This window comes from Ornithodoros turicata, chromosome 7 (genome assembly GCF_037126465.1).
Source record: "Ornithodoros turicata isolate Travis chromosome 7, ASM3712646v1, whole genome shotgun sequence".
Lineage (NCBI taxonomy): Eukaryota > Metazoa > Arthropoda > Arachnida > Ixodida > Argasidae > Ornithodoros > Ornithodoros turicata.
Window position 1 is genome coordinate 48,401,259 of NC_088207.1, and position 24,230 is coordinate 48,425,488.

At 47.3% G+C, this 24,230-nt stretch overlaps 1 protein-coding gene across 1 annotated transcript; it reads left to right on the plus strand.

Moving 5' to 3' along the window:
- The first annotated feature begins 1,066 nt into the window (after positions 1-1,066).
- Positions 1,067-23,702, plus strand: LOC135401351 (MFS-type transporter SLC18B1-like). The gene is made up of 13 exons (XM_064633722.1): positions 1,067-1,465; positions 7,658-7,753; positions 9,131-9,204; positions 12,452-12,599; positions 12,691-12,759; positions 15,573-15,660; positions 15,775-15,914; positions 17,121-17,219; positions 18,022-18,113; positions 18,901-18,996; positions 21,106-21,180; positions 21,382-21,475; positions 21,557-23,702. The coding sequence occupies exons 1-13, from the start codon at positions 1,247-1,249 to the stop codon at positions 21,773-21,775; spliced, it is 1,509 nt and encodes a 502-aa protein (XP_064489792.1). The 5' UTR covers positions 1,067-1,246; the 3' UTR covers positions 21,776-23,702.
- Positions 23,703-24,230: the final 528 nt, after the last annotated feature.

Genomic DNA, 24,230 nt, shown 5'->3' on the forward strand with positions numbered 1-24,230 from the left:
CAACACGCGACCCGCGGCGGCTTGGAAGCAATATGGCTGCCGGAGCAGACGACGCGGAGCGGTTGCGGTACTCTTCCCCCGGTACAGTGACTCTAAAAGCGGCGTGTGCAAAGCGACATCATTGGGCTATTCAGGTAACTTGAACCACATGCTACAGGCTCCAAAGAAGCTACAGCTCATCTCCTATCCTTACGTCACTTGCTCCACCCTTCTCTCTTCTGTCGAAGAACCGTTTGGGCGCCTCCTTTTCTTCTTTCCTCCATGCCTTCCTCCATGCTTGGAAGGTTCTCATTGGCTGAGGTGAAGTTGCGTTTTTATTATACGAAAATTATGACGTCAGCTCTTTGTCGGCGTGTAAAATGCAACAACGTTAATAGGGCGACCCCGCAACGGAATTTTGTGAGGATTGTTTCAATTCGCCGCGACGGAGAAAGAAGGTAATTCCAACTGAATCGGAGATGACAGAGATATAAGGACAGCATAAGGACATGTGATTGCAGATTGGCGGCTGAGGAGATCAGACCGCTTGAAAATTTGGTATAGTAGAAGTCGAGGGGGAAGAGGGGGTCCGGGGGAGGACGACCACAAGGGCTGTAGTTTGTAAGGCAAGGACGTTGGCAATGGTAGTCTCATTCGCAGTGATACCCACATGTCCTGAAACCCATGACACGATAACTTTCTGGCTCCAACGCTTTGTAACACATCTTGAGGTCCCAAATCGCACGTGGACATTTTTCTTCTTCTTCTTCGGCCCCATGCAGAATGGCTGTTAGCAACACCATTATGTCACCACCACACCACTACTTCCGCTTCACCATCGCGACGATGAAAACAAGCAGACGTGACGTGGGAAAACATATTGCCGCACCAGAGTCACAGTAGGAGGGCATGCCGTGAGTTGTTGCGGTATACGTGCAATTACGAAAGGAAACTGCGAAAACACACGCTGCTGCTTCATTCGGCCCGCGGTAAGACGCTTGTGACGCATCCTCGTGTTTCCCCATGTCACGTGGCTCCAAGGCGCTCAAAGGTTCCGCGTGACGTCACCCGCACAAGCCGCATTCATCCGTGCCTGGGATGCAGAAGCACCAGTGACAAGTGACGCTATCTCGATCACTCGAGCGCAATCTGCTCTCGTGTCTCTCTGCAGTTCTACGTGCATTGTCCCTTTCTGCGGGCATTTCCCGCGCGTCCAGTGTCCAAAGAAGCCACACTAAGTGTACACTTTAGCCACACGTGTACAGCCATGCAGACCAGGCCGGAATCCCTCTGGAGCAGCAGCTCCTCTCCCGTCGCATCTCCCAGCATTCAAGAGGAATCCGCGCCCGCTGGAACTCTCTTTACCGAGGCTCTCAAAGTGCGTGCCCAGAAACGGCGACGATGGATGTTAGCGGCCGTTGTCTACGCCGGCAACTTCTGCGCTGCCATGAGCTTCTCCCTGCAGGCACCCTTCTTCCCTAAACAGGTATGATTCGCGGAGGCTCGCTCGTAGAGTCACTTCAGTTGATAGCAGGGAAGAGGGGAGAGATCGGATGTTCGTTTCGTGACCCCATACAGCGTACAAAACAAGGATACGTCTTGTTATTGAATTATGCTTTTGGGCACTATAGATGCACGGCCGTAACCATTAGTCCCTTTGGAAACTAGATGCACGGAAGTTCAGGGGTTATTCGTAGTTCTGGGGAGTAAATTTTACATTCAGCTGACTATAATGGAGAGTAGGTCAAACGTAGGATACTATAGAGGATGCTGCCCAGTTTTCTCGTTTAGTGTGCGTGTGTTTCTAGGGCCTGATAGAACGACGTCCATCCAGGGGTTGACATTCCCGCGTTTTCCTTATAATCAGTTTACCGGCCTCGTTTTTAATCTGATTCGAGTTGCAGAAAAACTATATAAAAAGTGAAAAGGATTGTCAACCAAACACGATGAACGTCAGGAAAAAACGCGACCATGCCTATATGTACTCGAATTATTGTCATTCCATCACATAGTATACGCCCAGAACTCCGGGAAACAACACGAGAAAGGCACGCGACTGAAAAGATAAGAGAGATCCCCCTGTGGCGCATTTAATTCGTCCAGTCTATTTCTAGGCGTGTGGTCATTGCCAACGTGAATCCAGTGGGCTGATAAATCCAGCATTCACATGCTTGCACATCGTACAATGGTAAATCATAGATATATCGGATACCAAACAATACGCAGCGGAAGAAGTTCGATAGGAGGTCGGGAACGTGATGGATCTAATCAATTGTGATTTCGCAGTTCGGCGCCCACATAAACTATAGGCTGACAAATTTCTCCTGCCCTCTTTTCCTCCTCTGCTTCGTGTATTCATATGGGCAGGACATTCTATCAGGTTCACGGTCTGATGAGGGCACTGTAATCGAACACAACTGTTCCCACAAAAAGAATAACAAAGCTTTGTTTTATTGAGAATGAACGGGGAGTTTCATCGGCAGGGGCGATGCTCTCTATGCCCCATTGCTGGTGGTAATGTGGTGAAATGGGATAATGAGGGTCGCCTCACAATGAGAGCCGAAGACCTATACGGTGTCCGAAATGTTTACGAGTGCTTTTAATGCAGAGCTTTGGAGGGCTGCATTTGGCAATGGACCAAGCAATTTTGACACAGTGAGGTAGGGCGAGAGTCCAGCTGATTTACAAATGGTGCAGACCAGGGTGGCGGAGTTGCCACTCCGGAGTTGGAATGATTCCGGAATCATTCCAGATTTAGCGGAGCCCGGAATGAAATTGGAATGGCATGGCGGAAACTGTCCTATAGGAATGGAATGGTCTGGGTGCCCCAGTGGCAGCTTTGGTTTCAACGTGCTGGTTTCTGCCCTCGCACCCTTTGCACTGCACCTGCACACGGTCAGGAGTGGAATAACCTTGTCTTTGTGCTTTTTCCGTGCTTGGTAATGTCAATTTCCTCTAGCACTGCTGGACTTGCCAGTATGGTTGCCGGTCCTTTTCTTTTATTGAGGGAATTAACGGAATGGGAATTGGGTTGCCAAGCCATTCCAGGAGTGGGAACTGACCATCCCTTTTCATTCTGAGGAATTGAAAGGAATGGAATTATCGTAAATCTCCATTCCTCGGAATGGAATTGGAACGGAATGGGAGACCCCATTTCGCAACTCTGGTATAGACATATCGCGACAATTTAACGAGGGACACAACACACAAGAAGAAGTCTCACCTTCTTCGGTGTTGTGCCTACACCATCATGTTAACAACTACCCCATACAGTGGTTTATAAAAGCTGAAAGTGTGGTTCTGAAAGGTTGGTAGCGCGGGCAATGGAGAAGGATGCGCTCTAGCCCAGAAAGGAGTGGGTGTGGTGATGGTGCGAAGAGCTTACCGTTGTTTAGCTTTTTTTTAGTTCCGTGTTAGCACCGCGAATCAACTGTAGCTATGATCGGTGTACAGATGTGCACAGATGGAATGAAGACAGCAGGAAGGAGTGGGGGACAGGGAGGGGGGGTTAGTATGCGTCCTGGACCGACACCTACGGTTGTTGGCATATAGTACGACACACTAATTAAATGGTGCACATAAAGATACACAAGATTCACGTATTTAAGGTTCATGCACCTCACTATTCATCTTGATCTAATCTGCGGAGCATTATGAAAGACTGCGTGTGCTATAGAAAGCGTGAAGAAATGGACGCTGTCGAGGTATATTTTACTCTCCGTCGAGTCCTTCCCAGAAGAAATGCAACACATGTTTGCGGAAAACTGTGTGCCCTAGGAGTCACTCTTCTGATATCAGTGGGGGCCGTATATCGGTTCTCTACTTAGTCGAGTGCGAGATATGGATACGAATTTTTTTTTTTTTTTTTGTTGGCGACATACATTGCACAGCTGGAGAAGGTATCCGATCACATATCCTGTCACGAGCTGACACAAAGTAAAACGTGTGTCATCGATAATGACAATACGATTATTTTGACAATATTGGTCCATTGTGTACAGGCATTGAATATGGCGATTTACATCATACTACACCGCGCGATAATGAGCAGACTTGCGTTGGAGTTTCGTCAACGCGGCCAGTCACTCTCTCACCCACCTCTCCTTTACTGAATAGGTAAGACGCGAGCATATACTGTCCCCCTCTCTCCCATGAGCATGTAATACTCAAGTTTTAATAATAATAATAATAGTTTGTTTCCCACATGTGTGGTAGGAGGCACTGACAACAAAGTGCCACAAAGGCAGCTTGACAAGGACAGGCCCCCTTGATACATTTGACATGCAGCACATACATACAGATATAATACTAATGCAATTGTAATTACAGCGCTAATGCAAGTTAATAGATGTAAAATACCTAAATGTCGTATAAGATCAAAACAAGTTACTATATGATATACATTGCTGATGAAAAACGGAGATATATGCATATGTACAATAAGGTTGAAAATATGAATAAGTTGAGTAATCAATTGATGTAAAGAACTCTTAATGACCGACATGAAAGAAACTCAACTTGGATGTTATTACTAGTGTGCGAATTTATAAGTGCTGGGACTTTGTACGCGAACAGTTGTAGGCAGTAGTCAGTTCTTGGACAGACGAAGTTGTACAATTTACTATGTTTTAAGGAGTAGGAGCTTCTTCAGTGTCAGGCCAGCTAGTTGAAGAAAGATGTGTTTTTTTTTTTTTTCAGTGAAGTACTGTGTATAACGGATAAGCGATAATCGTATAGATCCGTGACTTTAATCATATCGAACTTAGGAAAAATGGATTGGGTGGAGTGTCGATAAGGTACGTTCCCAGCAACATGAGGAATTATCTTCTTGGCAAAGGAGCGATCTGTTAATGTTAGTAAATGTGGTCATACGCCAGACTAAATGGCAGTATGTGAAATGAGGATAAATGAGCGCATATTACGCCATTAGTTTTGCTTTGCACATTCTGTGTTTTTCTGTAGCGGCCTAAAACGCCAATGACTCGAGATATTTTGTTAGTGATGTAACTTACATGTTGGTCCCAGGACATTGTATTAGTAAACCAGACACCAAGCGAATTAACTTTGTCAACACAACTAATTATGTCAGATCCTAGAACAAGGAGTTGCGTACATGTGTTACAAGTTTGTGTTTTGGATGGAATATAATGGCCTTGTTTTGTCTGTATTGATTTTTAAACCATTAATAAAAGAACAGCCGTTACAAATAGCACGTTCATTTTCGTGATTAAATCCGTAATGGATTTGCCCTGTGAAAACAGGCTGGGTGTCATCAGCATATATGTTAGGAATTTGATGTGGTTCGAAAAGGAAAACATCATCATTTATATAATGAAAAGTAGTGGTCCCAGGATGCTCCCGTGTGACGCGCCACTTGCTATATAGCGTGTGTTGAAATAATGACCCTGAATTACAACATACTGTTTTCGATGTTGAAGATAAGCAGATAGTGCCCCTTTAATTTGTGGTGACGCGGTCGCGAGGAGGGGGCGGTCTTTGTCTGAGGCCCCCCAACCTCCTCAGCTGCCCTCCGGGCAGGTTTTCTTCCACTGACCAAGATCGCCGCACGTGCCGTTCTGTCGCTCGGATTGAGGTCAGTGGGAGGTGAGGCGGGAGGGAGCGACGGGGAAAAGGGGACATTCGGGACCGGAGCAGCGCAGGAGGAAGACCTGTTCGAGACGAATAAATGATGTAAGTTGCATTCCAGTCTGGTGTCGGAGTCATTCTTGATTGGCGATAGGGAACGTACTGGTTACTTAGACCACAACCCGGTGGGGAAGGCTACTTGCAGGAGCAAATCCCACAAATTTCAGGGGGATGCCTCTTATATGCCGCAATGTTCGAGCTTTTAAATGAGAACATCGGGATTTAGTAGATCGAATGCCTTGGTATAGTCTATGAAAACGCCTAAGGTAATGAGCTTGGATTCGAAACCAGAGACGATATATTCTTTCTGGGTTAGAAGAGACAGCTCTGCGGAGCGTAGTCTTCTGAAACCGTATTCTTAATCTGACAGTGTCGAGCTTTGCGTGAGAAATGACAGGAACCTATTGTGAATTAGTTTTTCATGGCCTTTCTGAAATTATTGGTAGTATGGATTTCGGCCTGTAATTACGAATATTATTTTGATCACCACCCTCGTGGACAGCAATTACTTTGGCGATTTGCATCCCAGCGGGAAAGTCGCCACTTTCTTGTATTGCGTTGAAAATATCAGTTAGAATGGGCGCAATGATGTCGATGACAAATTTAATAAACCTCTACTCGACAACGTCATCATGACGTTGGTAGACAGACCGAAGCCGAAACAGATCGGAAGGGAAGAGCTGGGTTCCACGAATTTTCAATTGTTCACTGCCTCCTATTGAAAGAAAAGTAGGACCGAAGGTTGCGTACTTTTCAGAGACACGTAACCCCCTCAAGACCGTGGCTTTCGGGCGCGACCTTGTTCGCCACTAGCCTTTAACGTAGTTCAACTCTACGAAATTCGTGGCGCTGTCGAACACTATGACGTCATTTGTTTACAAACAGGTAGAGGTCTATTGGACGAATTTGGAAACAATCTTTGTTGCTGTTTTTTTTTATTTATTTATTTTTTGATGGAAACAACATCCCGGGGACCCGTCGGAAGTAGGAAGAGATCAGAATTAGTTGTCATCTCAGAATGCATTGACAGATTATGTAAGTTATTGGATGCCGATCAATAAGGATTCGAAAAAAAAAATAGGTGAGCATCATACCGAACACGAACCACCCCCTCGATACCGAATACAACATTCGCATTCGTTTCGCGAGAGTAATTAATTCGTAAATGATGACAACAGCAAACAGAAATCAAAATGCGAAGAGCAGAAAACAGAGCTCCATACTATATACTATACGGCGGTTCGTATGCGGCGGAGGATTCCGTGACGTCACCCAGCATTGTCGTCTGCTTCCAAGACTGCATTCTTTCTCCCTTGCCGGATGATGTCAGCAGTGTGCTTCACAGAGGCCAAGTGCTCGCTTCGTAATAATTCGTTTGAGTAAAATCTGCGCAGTTTTGGACCGAGGTATTCCGTACGCATGTTCCTGACATCCCAAAGATTACGGATATAGGGTTTATTTACATGACTGTCAACCGCAGGAGACCGCCACTGTCGCTTGCAGCCAGGGCAGGCAGATGTGCTACATCGGCCACCATATTGTAGGTCCCATCCAAGCCGCTACCGATATCGCACCCACCGTATATTTGCTATTTCTAAGTTATTGTGCAGTGTGATTTGTAGCATATCCAAGCAACTTCCATGTTTTCGACGTTAATAGTCACCCAAAAAGCACATAGCAGCGAACTAATGCGGGAACATAACTTCGAGGGACCTACAGTATGGCGGCGAGGTGACGTCAGTAAATAAACCCTATACCGCAACCACTGTGGTGATTTTGCTGCGGAGTCCCACTTTGAAGTGTATGATATAGATTATGAAGCCTATAGTACGATGCAGACGTAATTAGCGGACGTATTCGTCACTTATAGAGGCTTCGGCGAATAAAAAGGACTAAAATAAAGGTAACAAAGACAGCGCGACATAGAATGTCCAGAATATTCGCACAGTAAAAATGTAATTTCACCCTGAAATCGGGCTTTGAGGATTCGCCCGTCATACCAGCTGACGTTCCACTTTCCGTTCTCTTGCAGGCGGAAGAAAAGGGCGCCACGCCAACAGAATATGGCCTCATCTTCTCCTCTTTCTATTTTACCACTTTTCTCGTCGCACCCCTGTACGGCAAATTGGTAAGAGGCACAGGCTGAGGCAGAGTCATAGCCATTTCTGGTCCTGGTTACTTTAGAGCAGGGGTTCTCAAACCCTGTGGGCCCAGGGAAACCCTGCACATTTGCGGGCACACTGGAGGAACCCCCACCCAACTTGCCAGATCTTGATCTTGAAAGAACGCAAGTGGGATCACCCAAAAGTAATCCTAGAGCACACAGTTACTTTTATTCCACCGAGGAAACAATGAAGTACACCGTAGTAATCGTAGTGGGGTTTAGCCGCTACTGTAACGTCCTAGAACGCGCGTTCCTTATACCATATTTACTCGCGTATAAGATGCCCATTTGTTACCCGAAAACGTCCCGCAGTTGAGGAGGCGCCTTCCGTTTTACTCGGAGATATCCGCGGCGATCTACCCGGTATCGAACTCGCGATTCTACCTCATCGCCGCTATTTATTCCAAGATATCTGCGGCGATCTCCAGGGAATCGAATGTGGCGATTTATTCAGAGATATCCGCAACGATTTCCACGTAACCAAAAGTCACCATTCTACCTAATCATCACGTTTATTCCGGTATATCAGCGGCAATCTCCAGGCAATCGAACATTGCGATTCTGCTTCATCGTCGCGATTTATTCGGAGATATCCGCAGTAATCTCCACGGAATCGAACGTCTACATTCTGCCTCATCGTCGCGATTTATTCCGGGATTATCGCGGCGATCTCCAGGGAATCGAGCGCCGCGATTCTGCCTCATCGTCGCGATTTATTCCGAGATATCTGCGGCAATCTACCCAGAACCGAACGTCGCGATTCTGGCTCATCGTCGCGATTTATTCAGGGATATTCGCGCCGGTCACTTGCGATTTGCAGCAGACGGTGGAGGTTGAATAGTCAGGTCTGTAGCGCGCGCTGCGATCATTGTTGTGCTTCATCAGTAGTTCGAGTCGATCATATGGAGATCATGGCCTTAATATCACAATTGCAATTTGCTCCCTAATGTCAATAATTAAAAAGTTGATTGAAATATATCTGTTAATTAGTCCCCTACTTGGGAAAATAATATGGTTTCTAGTAGCAGCCCCGTCGAGTAATTCAATGGCAAAAATAAAAGCGTCAAAGGCAATTCCTCTTTTCATCAAAATCTGTTGCAGCGAAAAAGAAACACCCTGTGTATGTATGTATGTATGTATGTGTAAGTATATATATATATATATATATAAGTCCCGGAAATGTTGGCGGGTACTGCCACATTTCACTACCATGGGGGCCATTAGATAAACGGGACGTAAATCGGTATACACGCCTTGTCCACCGACTCTTTTATGATGCTTTCGTGGCATATAACAACTTTATTTGAATTTTTGCCCCGTTTCCTGGTATATTTGTTGCAGGTCGGACTTATTTCGCCAAATTACCTGATGGTCGGCGGGCTTTTCTTTAACTGCATCAGCGTTACTTCATTTGGGTAAGTTGAACCGTCGAAGCGGCTAGGTGGTAGTGATATGTTGGCTTAGCCGGACGTCGGAGCGCTACAGCCTATCACGTTCAGTTCAACAAAAAGTTCAGGGATATAAGCCCGAACCTCGTGCTCACGAAAGGAAAACATTCATGGGCGATTCATTGACTTCTCCGACGGAAACGTGTTAGCATTAAAACTTGAAAACCCTTTGGGAATAATTCGCTTTCACAACCCTACGCGACCCTACACACCGCTAACTCAAGACAGCAACTGCAGCCAAACCAGCACAGGGGGGCATCCAATGTATTGCTCCATAGACGAAATCGTGTTGGGCGGACGCAGTGCATTCTGGACAGGTCCTGGTCGCACGTCACAGCAAACGTCGACACACACATGACCTTAAAGATGGCCACGCCCATGATCGACTGTAAAATCGTTTGCAAACAAGGCGTTTACTGTTTCTGTGCACCGTTTCGGGCGTCTTTCGTCCTCGGTAATTATTTTCATCCGATAATCCAATCCGATTTCCAAAGATGCGATGACGATCCTGCATTATGACACACTAAGCCAATGCAATTTACTTAAACTGAGAAGAAATGGGCTACCATGTCGCGCAAGAAGCACCGGACTTACGCTGGCGAAATGCGTTCATCTCTTGGCTTTATGCCGACGGGAAAAATCTCGGCAAGCGTCAGAACGACATGTTAACAGAGTCAGATGACTTCAAAACGACGTTTCCGACGACGTGTGCCCAGGACAAGATGGCAGTTTTGCGAAAAGCATCCGCTTGAGGGTAGCTACAAAAATGGCGGGTTTATATATCACCCCGTGCAAAGCCTTTCGGGATTCCTCCAATTCAGACTAGCGGCGCCGTCTCGCAGCCTCAGCCTTCTTTCGCCGCCGCTCCCCCGCACAGCTTTCATAACCCATGGCGCGCCTACGCAGACACGTCTGAACCCACCGGGGTGACACAAACCCGTTATTGTTGGAACTACCCTCAAGCGCGTGCTTTTCGCATAACTGCCATCTTGTCGTGGTCACACGTCATACGGAACGTCATTTTGAGGCCATGGGACTTTGTTTACATGACCTTCTAACGCTTGCCGACATATTCTCGTTGGCATAACGTCAAGAGATGAAACGTATTTTGCCAGCGTAAACTATACGATGCTTCTTCCGCGACGTGCTATCCCATTTCTCCTTAGTTTAAGTACATCATACTGACTCAGTGTGTCTTAACACGGGGTCATCACATCTTTGGAAGTGGTCAACAGTACGAGCCCTCATATACAAAACTGCGCGTTGCGAGATTATCGGATAAAAATAAGTACCGGGATCGAAAAAGGTCCAACGGCGCACAGAAAGGGCAAACACTTCATTTAGAAACGGTTTGGCCGCCGATCACGGGCGCGGCCTTCTTTAAGGTAACGTGTGCATTGACGTTTGCTGTGACGTGTGACCATGACCTGCAGAGAATGCATTGCGTTCGCCCGGCAGGCTTTCTTCTATAGAGCAGTACATTGGATGTCACCGTGTGTCTGAACATGTAAGCCACCGGCGCGCCGCGTCGCGCTCTCCATGCGCCCTCTCCTTCCCTCTCCACTCACCGCGCATGCGCCCAGCCATGGAGCTAAGAAAGTAAGGAGAGGGAGAGCACGGAGGGCCGTGGGACTCCTCTGGCGGTCGCTCCTGACAATACCACGCCCATCTAGTTGCCCGGTCACGTGATCCCCCATGTTTCGGCTATATGGGGGTCTGCGCGGAGAGGCTTGGAAGTTTAGCAAACCTCTTACCTCATTTGTACTATACTTTGAAGGTTATGAGGTGTATCAAGATTTGCCGCTTGATAAATCACAGCAAAACTTCAGCAAAAGAGAAGAGAAGCCAAGCAATGTCACGATGGCGTACGTACGTCTTCTGGCGATTTTGTGGTCCATTGCTTCCACACACGGCTTGTCTATTTTGTGTTTCAACGGGTATGATCACTTCTAACTCCAAAGATGCTATGAAAGCGGAAGCAAGTTATTCGACCGCAGCTGGTATCCAGGTAAGGTACGCCGTGGGCATGGAGGACGCCATGTTTTATGACGTATATTAGTATATCCGTGACGTTTATGGGTCACGTGTGTGGGCAACTAACCACAATGCCATGCGCGGGCAGAGCACGCCTGCTTTGGGAGAAGCGCTTAGGACATCTCCTTAGTTTCTTACCTCCATGACCCAGCCCCGTCCTCCACTCCCCGTGACCTACTTCAGCACGCGCTCCACCTGTATTCTCCCTCTCAGCAGCGCGCCTCCTCTTCCCAACTCACTCTCATCCTCTCCCCTCAGAGCGCCTCCCTCCGCTTCCGTGGCTACAGAGAGACCACGCCGCGTTTCTTTCGTAGCGAGGAGGACTCTAACGCTAACGTATTAGAAATGATGATACCTCGTGTCGTGACACGGTGTAGTTGGTGCAAGTACATATGGAGATTTTATCAGCCAGAGGGCAGAGCACACAGAAGGACGGAGCGGCTGTTGCTCTCAACTGACGGACTAATACGTACATTGTATAAATATAGTTTCGAATATAGTCCAAAGGTCGGGGGAGGGCGGTTGTCATGTTTATTAATAAATAATAAAATAAAAAATGCACACCGACACACTACAACATTAAAACAACTAAATTAATTGCTAACAAATTAATTTTAGTTAATTAGTCTTAATTAACAAATTGAAAACATCTAGTTGTTCTTAGGTGGTGCTGGTGGAAGGCCTCGCGAAGGCGTCACAGAGGGGGCAACGTAACGAATGACACCCTGGGGGAATCTGCGTCTTGGGCCGACTTCTAAGGGAACTGTGCCGACATATATCTGAAAGCGTCTGAGGAAACCCCAGACAGCACAGCCGGCTAGTTGTTTTTAATGTCGTAGTGCTGGTGTGCGTTTACCAATAAACATAAATATAGTTGCAAGAACGGAAATACTTTCCCACCTTGCAGCTGTATTTATTCAATCTGTTAGTCTGTTAGTTTGCTAGTACACTCGCTGTTCCGCCTTCCTGTGCGCTCTGTGTCCTTCCTGCTAAAATTTTCAGGCCCTGTGAAACTGAATTGCATTAATTTCCAAGACACGTATATCCGAAGCACTTCCATATTTTATCCGTGTGCTTGCCGTTCTAGATCTCCACATATATAGTCGGCAGGTACGGAGCCAACACTTCAGACGTGTCTGTCCTTTGACGTAATTAATACGCTTTCAATCCGTGCCAAAAGGTTTGTGAACCTCGTTCCCGGACGGTACGCCTTCGTGGCGACTGCGTTTATTATTCGAATCACGGAAGGATTGGGTTCTGCGGCGTTTGTGACGGCCAGTTCCACCATAGTGATGACCGAGTTCCCGGACAACCTAGGAACCGTGATGGTAAGAAACGAAAGAAAGAAAGAAAGAAACAAAGGAAAGGGGTTTATGGAACTGGGTTGCTCTAGCAAATGTGTGTACCTCTCTTTTTAAGGCATCCATAAAGACGGCTTCCAGCGTTGGCGTCATCTTCGGACCTAGCATCGGCGGGGTCCTGTTTGATGTAAGGAAGTTCTTTATTTAGAATTTGTGCCGTGCAAGCCAACTCTAAACCGAATGTCCCACCGGACACTGTTCTCGTGACGCACGCGTTCATCTAATTCACCACTCTGAGAGTTGAACAGCATTCAGTACATCACTGTACCTCGTTCTGAAACTGCCATGGACCACGTACGTCAGTGACAAGACATGCTATCAAATGTGTCGCGAACAGAGGTCAATTGGGGGCACCAGCGGGTGGTGATCTGATAAAGAAAAGAAAAAAAATGGGGACGTCAGTCGTGACGAAGTCGAACTGGCTAGCTACCCCAGGACGCTTGCACACAGAAAATACAAACAGACGAACGAACTAAAAAGGTGGACTGTGGTTCAAAAGTTTCAAATACAAAGTGCGTGTACAATGTCTGCACCGCTGGGGGCACGCACAGCACACACTCAGCAAGCCATATAATGTCCATAGGCCCGGTTGTAGCTAGAACAGAGCCGTATATTATAAGGGAGTCTGGCCATTGGGAGGAGTCACAAAAAGAGGCTTGAGCTGTCAATCACAGTTTCGCTCCTCTGATTGGTTTGCTTTTTACCAAGGTGGTCGCCATGACACCATACTGCCACCCAAAATGGCGACGAAAACAAACACAGTGAAGCGGGGATTTCGTGACAAAAATTTTTCACAGACTAACCTGATTTTACGCTGCAAATGTACATCCTAATATAAATTTCAGTTTATATTAGGAATCAGTTTCAACTTATGCCCATCCATCAATATCTAACTGAAAATAATACGTTTTGTCGCCAGTGTTAGGCCTAGTGAACACGGCGATCACAACGAAATCATAACAAAAACGGCGCTGTGCTGTACAATCTTATTTTTAACAGCTGGATTTCATGGATATAAACATTCTTGCCTCTTATATTCCAACTATTCATGTAGATTTGTTTAAAAATCATACCGACAACAGAATGTGTCCCAGCAGGTGGTTCTGCCGGCAGCGGTACAACGACGGAAGCAGACGACAATTCCCGACGTGCCTTACGCTCCCTAGGTGGCGCTTATCCAATTTGCACCAACAATCCAATACTTTTGCAGATTGCGAGGGGTATCCATTTCAATCCCATCCAATCCACTTGCCACCCAAAATGGCGCTGCCCATGTTGGATAGGGGGACAAATAGTGAGGACAGGTTGATTGATAGCGCCCCATATTTCAAGACTTGATTGGTCGGAAAGCTGAAAAAGTGGGTGGAGCTCCAGGTATAGGCATGACCCATTAATGGCCAGACTCCCTTTTAATATACGGCTCTGAGCTAGAACATCTTCTAGCGCCCTCAGCGCAGTGTCAGACGACTGAGGACCTAACACTAGACTAGGCTCGCCTCTAAAACCCTTGAAGCACCAGCAGAGTGCCGCAGCTAGAGGCTGTATTGTTTCACAAGAACCGCGTAAGGCAGAAGAGCCCTTTAGCCATTTAGAAATGAAATTCGGTGTCTGTGAGCAGAAGCATCATCATCACTGCCACTGGCCAATAATCTTCATCATGGCATCTTCCATCCACAAAAGCGATGGCCGCGAGAGAGGCCACGGGAGTTCATCGGCCAGTGTCGACGCATCAACATATGTGAACTCTTTAATTCGGCCCTTTACCAACCTAAAGTCTTAATAAACGTCCATCTTGCCTTTGGTAACTCGTCAACTGTTCCGTACCCTTATTCTTCAACATCTGTCCTGGCCAAATGGGGACGTCATCCGAACCGCCATTTGTCATCACCGGCCGTCACCGACCAGCGGTGCCACGCCGTCTTCTCATTTTGTGCTTGGCATGTCTTTTTTTTTTTTTTTTCGGAATAGCAAGTTGACACTCCGTTTTGTTCATTTTCCCTCCTTTTAATGCGTCACCATCAGAGTCCTCGCTGCGAAAGAATTGCGGCGTGGTCTGTCTGTAGCCACGAAAGTGGAGAGAGACGCTCCGAGGGGAGAGGAGAAAACGTTGGGGAGCGGAGGCGCGCTGCGGAGAGGGAAAGTACAGGTGGAGCGCGTGTGGAAGTAGGCGTGACGGGAGAGGAGGACGGCGAGGCGCGCACCCGCGGTGAGTGGAGAGGGAAGGAGGGGGCTCGTGGAGACATCGATGCGGCTGCGGATGCTATCTTGCGTGAGCGTTTTGTGGGGTCGTGTGAAGAGTTGTGTAGCGTTTGTGACGGGTCGTTGAAGGGTTATGTAGAGTTGTGAAGGGGAGTTCCCAAAGGGTTTTCCGTCGGACCCACCAGTGAATCGACCATGAATTTTGTTTTTTACCCCATTCTGTTCTAATAAATATATCCCCCAATGACAAAAAAAGAAAGAAAGAAAGAAAAATCAGCCTGAACCAACTGAAATGTTCCCTAGACTTCGCCGACGTTCTACTATGGTAACCTAGCCCGCCACAGTTCCACTGCAGACACCTTTTTCTTTTTCTTGTCTCGTTTGTTTGGTGTGGTGGAGCACTACTTGGGCTGCCCTTGTTGTTCATATGGGTGACAAAATAACTGAATTGAACTGAATTGTTCGATATGTCAAGTACCACTTGTTTTAGTGGAACTTCCTCTAGGGTTTACAACGAGGGTGAGTTCTGAATTTACGAGGCTGCTCTGGTGTCAATATGGGCTACGGTTTCATAGAACAAGAAATTTGGACTAGTTCTCCAACACTGAAAACTCTGCTCATAGAGACGCTTTCCGCACAGAGTCGTGGTGCAAAGCAGTAGAGTCACACCATTCTCTATTTCTGCGAAAACGAAACCCAGTTTGAGCTCAGACTGAGTTGAGTGCATGCTTTCTATTCTAGGCGGGAGGCTACTTCCTCCCGTTCGTTGTCTGCGGTGGTTTGACCTTCTTATGTACGATAGCGTCTATCTTCGTCATCCCTAAGAACGGTAAGTCCATGATCAGTACTGCCATTCCATCCCAAGCAGCACATAATATTTTCATGAAGTTCAGGAAACCTATAATGATGTGCTGAAATGTCGTTTCGACAAATTTCTTCGCAGCTGAAAGAGCAACTCAGTCGAGTGGCAATGCCAAACATTTTTGGAGCGGTCCCATGGTGTACCTCTTCGGAGCGGCCATATTCGGGGCTTTCGCCTGCATGGGCTTCAACCAGGCCACACTGGAGCCGCATCTTCGACAGGTTCTTTCGCAATCTTTATGTGTACAAGTTATGTCTGGCACAGACTCTGGCACATACAGAAATCGAATGGTCCAGTAATCTTGAAACTGGACCTTTTTCACAATGGCCTATGCGCATGCGTGTGACCTGGAGGCGCCGGAGAGGATTATCTCCGTCTTCACTAGATGGCGCACTGTGGTTCATTGGAGAGCCGCTAGGATACCACGCGTATGTGAAAAAGGTCCAGAAGCCATTATATGTGGCATAAATCGAGCACGAAAAATCAGACAAAAAAAAAGTGCAAAAATGAATGCAATGCACACACACGCACACACATCGGATGGTGATGAGGTGCTGGGCGATTCGCCGCCGCTGTTGCGGTACACTGCCCTATTGCACATTGGGAACGGATGAGGGGATGATGATGTGGGGAGCACTTCCAGAGATCCGCCGTCAGACCGGTGGAGCGCAAGAACTCCGCAAGAAGGCGAAGGCCTTGCATCTGGTGGGCAGCGTTCGACGACGGTCCGAGAATCTTCGCGAGGCTGAACGGCCATTTGTCAATACGTTTCATAGCAAGTTCCATGAGTACACGCTCTTGGTGATACTGCCCTCGAGCCGGAATGACGTGGCAGATGTCGCCGCGCACTCCACAAGTGGGGCAGAAGGAAGACGAGGTGGAGCCGAGACGGTGTTTAAAGGCAAGTGTAAAGGCAACGTTCAACCTCATGCGGTGGAAGAGTGCAGTAAAAGGGCGCGGTAGTCGCGGATGAATTTTAGGAGAGAGCGTGGATTCCACAGCAGAGAGAAGGGAGTGTTGCCATGTCGTGTTGCCATTCAGCCTGCATCTTGGGGCTGGTGAGTGTCGAAAGGTGGTGTCTATACGGTGTGGGTGTCTAATGCAATGCGAGATGTAGACCGGGTTCAGAGGCGCGGACTTTTCTACTTTCAAACAGTCCTCCGAGGTCCGGAGAGCGGTATTGCCCGCCACCTGGGTCTGTCGGAAACCGTTCTCGCATTGGATGAAATAAATTTTCACGGGTTACGCCGTAGGCGCCACTGACGCTGTTGGGGGTCGTACGAGACGTGCAGATATTTCGTGCCTTAAAGCAGCGCGAGCGGGGCCATGAGGAAACATGGGGGCCATGCACACTATATATTGACGTATAGAGTGTCACAGCATTTGTCTTGTAATTGAAAGAGTTTTCCCTCTCCGCATCTATGCAGTTCGGACTGTCAACGACACTAGTAGGCGTGATATTCATGACGCAAGGCATAATGAACTGCGTGGCCGTACCTGTCTGGGGCTTGCTGTGCGACAGAAAGGTTAGTGTGCCAACATGCTTAAAGGAGTACAGAGGGCCATCCAAAAAAATTTCAGATTAAGACATCTGATGAAAGTGTGTGTGTCATTATACCGAATAGCGCGAAAGGTTTTGATGTGTGCAATTTGTTTCCCAGAAAAAAACTCACATAAACATAGCTCCGCGCCTTCACCCTTAACTCGCCACTCCAGCTATAACGAGGATGAGGAGGTATGATGGCACGTCACCGATGACGGCATAAGGAGACTCGTTCTGGTTTGCCGGTCAGTGGGGGTCAGCGCATTGTCCCTTTGCCGCCGTAAACCTGTTTTGCCAGTTCTCCCGGAGAATCGGGGATAGAAGGAGCGGCCGAAGCATTACCGAGCAAGGAGAAAGGCTTTATCAGAACCCCGAACAGCCGAGTAGCAGACAACATTTCTCTAGACCAATCAGCGAGCGTTCTCCTTATAGCGTCAGCGCGAGGTTCCAGGCAGATCACAGGCTGGTACTGCTCTTCACCACCGTTGCGCATGGTCGCTTTTTGCGGCGTATTTTAAATTCAATTTCTGCGATAATTATGACTCTGTGGTGTAAATTACTTCGTATGGTGCATCTTACTGGCAAACTTAACAGTTTTATAGGAAGAAAACTGGGTGTTAAAAATGACTTCTGTGCTACTTTAATTCTGTCTAAACGAAGATACATTTTTCTTTCCGGCCATCACTTCCACTGATGATTTCCCCATCTCGTAAACGTCTGTTCCCCACAGAGTGCACAACGCTGTGTAACCGTATAGTTCTTTCTTCCTTTCTTTTTCTTTACAGGTTAACACAACACTGCTCTCTGCCATAGGCTGCGTATTCGTCAGCATCTACTTGACGTTTATTGGCCCTGCGCCGTTTCTTCCTATACCAACGTAAGCCTGTGGGGTGCGCGCGGATCAGATGACACCAAACAGAAGCAAACTTCTGGAAACAGCATGGTCGCACCATTTGTGAGAGACGGCGGAAAAGTTACGCTCGTAGTTGTCCTGCCGCTATGTAATCGCCCTGTGGCTGCACCATATACAGAGCCCTGTTCAGTTCAAAAACAGCACCTCGACTGTTGTTGCACTAAAGTGTATGTACGTCGAGCCCATAAACTTTAGACTCTCGTTTGACCAGGCGTATCTGCGAGCAAGCGGCAAGATGATTTACAAGATGCTGCTGAATGCGATCGCTATTCTACGAGAATATAAAAAAAGGATAAAAAAAGGAAAAGCAGGGAACAACGAAAATGGGCATTGCAGCAACAGAGCACTGTTGTGTTCATACAATGCAGCCTTTATGCAGTGCAATTTTCAGTGTTGCGTCGTGCTCGTCCCGTTTTGTTGTCCTCTGCACTAAGGTATCTTTATCGCTCCTATCAACGACTATGCCAAATAGCCCGAATTTTATCCCCTTTTAACTGTGTATCTGTCATTTTACGGCGTACATTCACAGGGGTAGCCTTCGAAAACACACCCGGTAATTCGGAACACCTGTTGACAGTCGCAGAATTCTTAATGTGAAATACCTGTAATGCTGATGCAGAGAGATACAGCATTACTAGCAGTACTAGCATTTCAGTTGAGACCGTTAACCGCAGCGGACACAATTCTGGACACAGTACTTGTAAGAAATTTTCCCTCCTGGTAACCAACTAACCACCATGAATCTGCTCAGGAAGCTGTGGCTGATCATCCCGTCCTTAGCCTGCTTCGGTATCGGACTTGGAGGGGCTTCCATCTGTGCATTCATCGCCACACTTCAGTACACGCTGTAAGTTCTAATTTATACTAAGTGATCATAGCAGAACCGTCAGTCTGCGCAAAGTATACTAGCAGTCCTTGCTGTTGTGTTTAATCTTCCCAAAGAAATACTTAGAGAAGAGAAATGTATTTACATCGGAGAAGAACGCGCACACGAAAAAAGAAAAAGAGGGTGATCATACGTACTACGACAGTCGGTAATGTGAAATTTGAGCGGAGCTGTTCAGGCAGAGTTATACACCGCGGTTTATATTTTCCACACGTAGTAGGTAGCACTCCTGGATCTTAATGGTCATGAACGTGTTTTATTGCGCTTATATATACGCAGAAGTCCGTACAGGGTATGTCTCTTTATCTGCAACAAATTTTCATAGAAAAGGGAGTTGCCTTAGGACGCTCTTACATTTGTCATTGCATTAGTAGACGCGGCTGCTACTAGGAAACCGTGTTTTTTCTCAATCAAGGGACTAATTAACAGAAATATTTTGATCGACTTTTTAATTATTGACTTCAAGTAGCACATTGCAATAGCGATAGTAAAGGCTGATGTCCGCATGATGCGCTCGAACCACTGATGAAGCACAAAAGTAATCACAGCGCGCGCTACGGACCTAAGTACTATTTTACTTCCGTCGTCTGCTGTGAACACCAAGTAATCGGCAAAAGAGCGACAGTACATCGATACCGCCGCCCTCACATTAACGTCACGGCAAGACGTCGCATGCTATTCAGGCAAACCCCTTTTCGCGGTATGTTTCACGATCTTTGGTTTCTTGTTTTATTTCTGTCGTGTACTTTCATCCTTCGCTTCGCTCCGCGTTCGCTCTGCCTGTTACAACGCCAACGCCGCTCAACCCAGGAAAGGGCGCCAAAGCCTGGTCTGCACTATTGCGTTTCAATACGTCTCTCTGTGACGGACGCATGGGTTTCCAATTAAAACATGGTTCACACTAGTGCGCTCTGCTGCGTGCGGGCGCCTGTGTGCGTATACGTGCGTTGTAAGCAATCCGTTCCACTGTTCACATACCTGCGTCCGAATGCGTGCGTCACCAAACCGTAGGCCAATGTGCGCCGAGCGGGATTTCCACTCCGGTGGCCGCCATGTTGAAAACAGTCAGAGAGAAGCCTACTGCGCACGCTCGGAAGGCGGCCTCGCGATTCGTTCTCCGCTTGCGGGTTGCTGCGTGCGTCGGAAAATGTTGAGCTCGGGCGAACTCCCTGCGTTCTGCTCATAGTTCTGCTGCGGGAGGTCGCGCACGTATCTGTTGCCACGGTAACCAGCGCCCGCAGCAGAACGCACTAGTGTGAACCATGCTTTACGTGCGCACTTTTGCGGTGGTGGTGGTGATGGCGAAAGGGCTCGACGTTGTCGGCATCACAGAGGTGGGCAACGTTACTACTGACGCCCTGGGGAATGTGCGTCCTGGACCGACTTCTAAAGGAACTGTGCCGACATATGCATATAAGCGTCTGAGGAAAACCCAGGAAAAACCACAAACAGGCACAGCCGGCACCGGGATTCGAACCCGGGTACCTCCCAGTCTCGACGTGACACTGCAAGCACGCGAGCTGGTAGGCACTTTAGCGACGACACAGTACGAGAAACGGATTATAGCCGACGAGTACCGGGTGTTTTTTATTGTATTTTTTATTTAATTCTTTTTGTCAGTTTGTTTTTTGTTGAGGGAACAGCAAGCCGGAGTGCTGCATGGCTGGCCTTTCCCCTTTTATATATCATTTTTCTGCCAATAAATTCGCCCCCCCCCCCCCGACTCGTAAAGTGAAGTAAAAGAAGATAAGAGCGCGCGGCGGCACGGTTACTGCTCCGTTCAAAAATTGAGCTTTGTGAACCTATGCGTCCGTCGCTTTCGAAGGGGCTTGCGCCGGTTTGCAGACGGACGCATTGAAACGCAATAGTGCGGACCAGAGCTGCGCTCTAAAATATGCGCGAAATGCACGAAACTTTGACAGCTTGGCTCCGTCATGTGCAGTATAACACAATAGAGACGACAGTATATACGCTAGTTTACTCGCAACAGAAGCTTCCCTTGTGTTACCTGACTTTATGCAAATTACCTTGGAGTGAGGACAAACATTCATAAGCCTTTTACGCATGCAGAGGTCGAGGCTTCGAACGTGACGTCGTTACCAATGGCCTTGTATCATCAATGTTTACAATATGGCGGTCAATGGGGTGAGTACTTCATTATAGGTGAGAACGCACTGACAAACCTTTAACACATTTCACGATGTACGTGAAGGGATGTACTTTTTACGAAGATGACCAGCACACTACATATGACAACTATTGTGCCCATTTTGGCTGCTGGCTCTTTGAAGTATATAACAGGTAAATGCACAACATCGTATCTGCTTTTTTTTTTCTTGCTTCCAGTGCGTTCACGGGTCCTGCCTTAGGGGGCGCATTGTTGCAGCACGTTGGCTACAAGTGGGGGACAGTCGTCATTCTAAGTTTTCAAGTCATTCTGGTAACTGCGATACATATCAAATTAGCAACGTCCTACCCTAAGCCCGACGGATAAAGTCGATTTTTTTTTTCTTTCTTACAGGCAACATTATTGATGGCAGTGTACATTCAGAAAAAATGTTCTCCAGGAGAAATTCCTCTGGAACGCTTCGAGAACGTCGTTGAAGATGACTCCACGACGAACGATTCGAATCCTCCTCAGCAGCAGCTGAGCTTCTCTAACCCGTGTAATAGTAGGGAAGTTGGGATACCGAATATGGGTCGTGCGCACTTAACTGAATTGCAGACAGTTTCCACCTAGTCCCAACGGCCTCTACGACAATGGTTCCCGGACTTCCGACCCCCCCCCCTCCCCCCCACACTCCCCGGTTTATCTAATCGCGATGCAGGACGTCTTCCGATCTCAGCGCATGGACATTAAGAGCCAAAAGCACACTGACATTTTATTGGAGCAACATTCAGAGCGGGTGCTCTGGCCAAAAAGTCTTGCACAACTGCATGCTTCGCTCACCAACAACGCACGCGATACGCCGCCTACTACTTTTCTTAGGTTTCGGACGTCCGCTCTAATTCGAGAAGACGCCTCTACGCGGTGCACCGTCAACGCGAGGCGTCCGTGTATGCCGCTATAGACGCAGACGCTGTGGCCTTTAGTAGGAGCGAGTGGATGTATCGCGTGCAAGCGCATTGATGAGAAACCTCCGAGTCTGCTTCCACCAGCTTCATGTTAACGTAGAATAGTGGTAATAGCGTAGAATAACGTAGCTTGGCATTCTTTTTTTTTTTGTTACTTTGTGGGCCACTTCACGACCAGACCAGCCGCTTCACGACTTCAGAACGTGTCGCGACCACCCTAGGTGTCGCGACCCACAGTTTGGGAACCACTGCTCTACGAGAAAAAGGAATTGTTGAAGTGTTCACTACAGACTAAACAAATTATATTTGTTCTATTTCGTATTGGAAATCAACGCGCGCAAAACATAAATGCCGTCAATAGACGCTACGCCGCTTCCAGGTATTTTCGAAAGAACCCGCAAAACAATTCATCGTTTCGAACTCTGCACGGGTATATAGCTGACGTCTACTAGAGCTGTGGCAACGCCACCTGGACACAGAAGGTCTGCTTAATGCCTAATTTCACTCCTTCGTACGTATAGACATATATAATGTATATACATTCGCTTCATCTCTTCTGATTACAGAAGGACTATTTCTGTTAATGATTTGTTGTATAAGTGTGAGCTTGAGACCCTCGCTGTGCGTCGTGGAAGGTCAAGGCTTAAATATTTGTATTTGCTTCTTCATCACAAACTTGAATGCGACATTGTAAACTATTTAACTCTGCGAGTTACAGGATCCAGGAGACTGAATCATGCGATGTCTCTAGAAGTACAGCTCTCAAAAACTGACGCTCACAAGTTTTCATTTTTGCAACGCACAGCGGGGGACTGGAACAGGCTGCCTGAGGAAGCTGTCCTCATTCAAGATTATAATGTTTTTTGTTCGTGGCTTAATAAGAATGTCCACACCTGCTAGGACCCATAACTGGGTCTGCAGTCTGAATGAATAAAATTAAAAAAATAAAGTCCGCCAATCGCAGCAGCCAACCAAGATGGCAGCCAATCGCCGTAGACGATTTTGAAACACGGGCTCTCTATGGCTTCCATACAATGGCTTCCCCTACGACCGATGGTGGCTCGCTTCCATAGCTACGGCCGCTGAAGGCAACGTCACGTTTGGCGGACTCTTAATTGTTACGCTGAAGCGACCGGGCTTTGTGTCTAGGCGCGCGCCTTCCCAGTCTCCGCTCTGCGTCCCACGTTGGAAGACAACCAGCAGCTGCGGTGAGGAGACGGAAATCTGCCTTCCAGGAGCGATTCTGCCAAACGCGTTGTTAATTGCACACGTCATGACGTCATACTCATTAAAGTTATAATTTTATGATACTTTCACGTTGCATATGGGAAGTCAGTATTTCCTATAGGATTGTGAAGACACGAGATTTGGTTCCTAGAGACACATCGTTGAACTCAATCCCTCCTCCGAAACGCAGCACCGTATACGTTGAATGCAACTTGTATGCGAGTGCGCTTTTCTTTTTTTTTTTTCCTCGCTGGTTTGAAAATATTTTGGGCGCGAATATGTTCTAACACTTTCGGGGTGCTAAACGCCTCATGAAAGAGGTCGTGCTGTACCTCAACAACAATAAAAACATGTCACATCTTCTATTTATACTCTTGTTCATTCCTATACCCATATACGAATAAATATGTACCATTAGCATTGCAAGCTGTACCAAGTATAAGTACACCACAATCCGTTCCGCTCTAAAGAGAAAAGAGTCAAAATGACAAGGACAAAAGTGTCTGTAAACAGACTGAGTAGTCATTCGTGCAATTGAAGCAGCATGACTATTTACTGTATGCAATCTGGTGCAGAACTCGGGGGGGGGGGGCAAAAAGGCTGTAGATTGTAAGGCCGCCTTGGCAAGGCGGTCGTCGGCCGTCTCGTTCGTAGCGGTACCCGTATGTCCTGGAACCCACGATACGATAAGTTCCTAGATTCGGCGTTTTGTAACGCATCTTGCGACCCCCATCACGCGTAGACGTTCTTATTCTTCTTCTGTCACATGTAGAATGGCAATTACCCACACCATTATTTCACAGCCGCACCACACCACTACTTCAGCTTCACCATCGCGACGATGAAAACTAGCCGATGAGGTTCTCTCACAATTCATCCGTGCGTGGGACGCA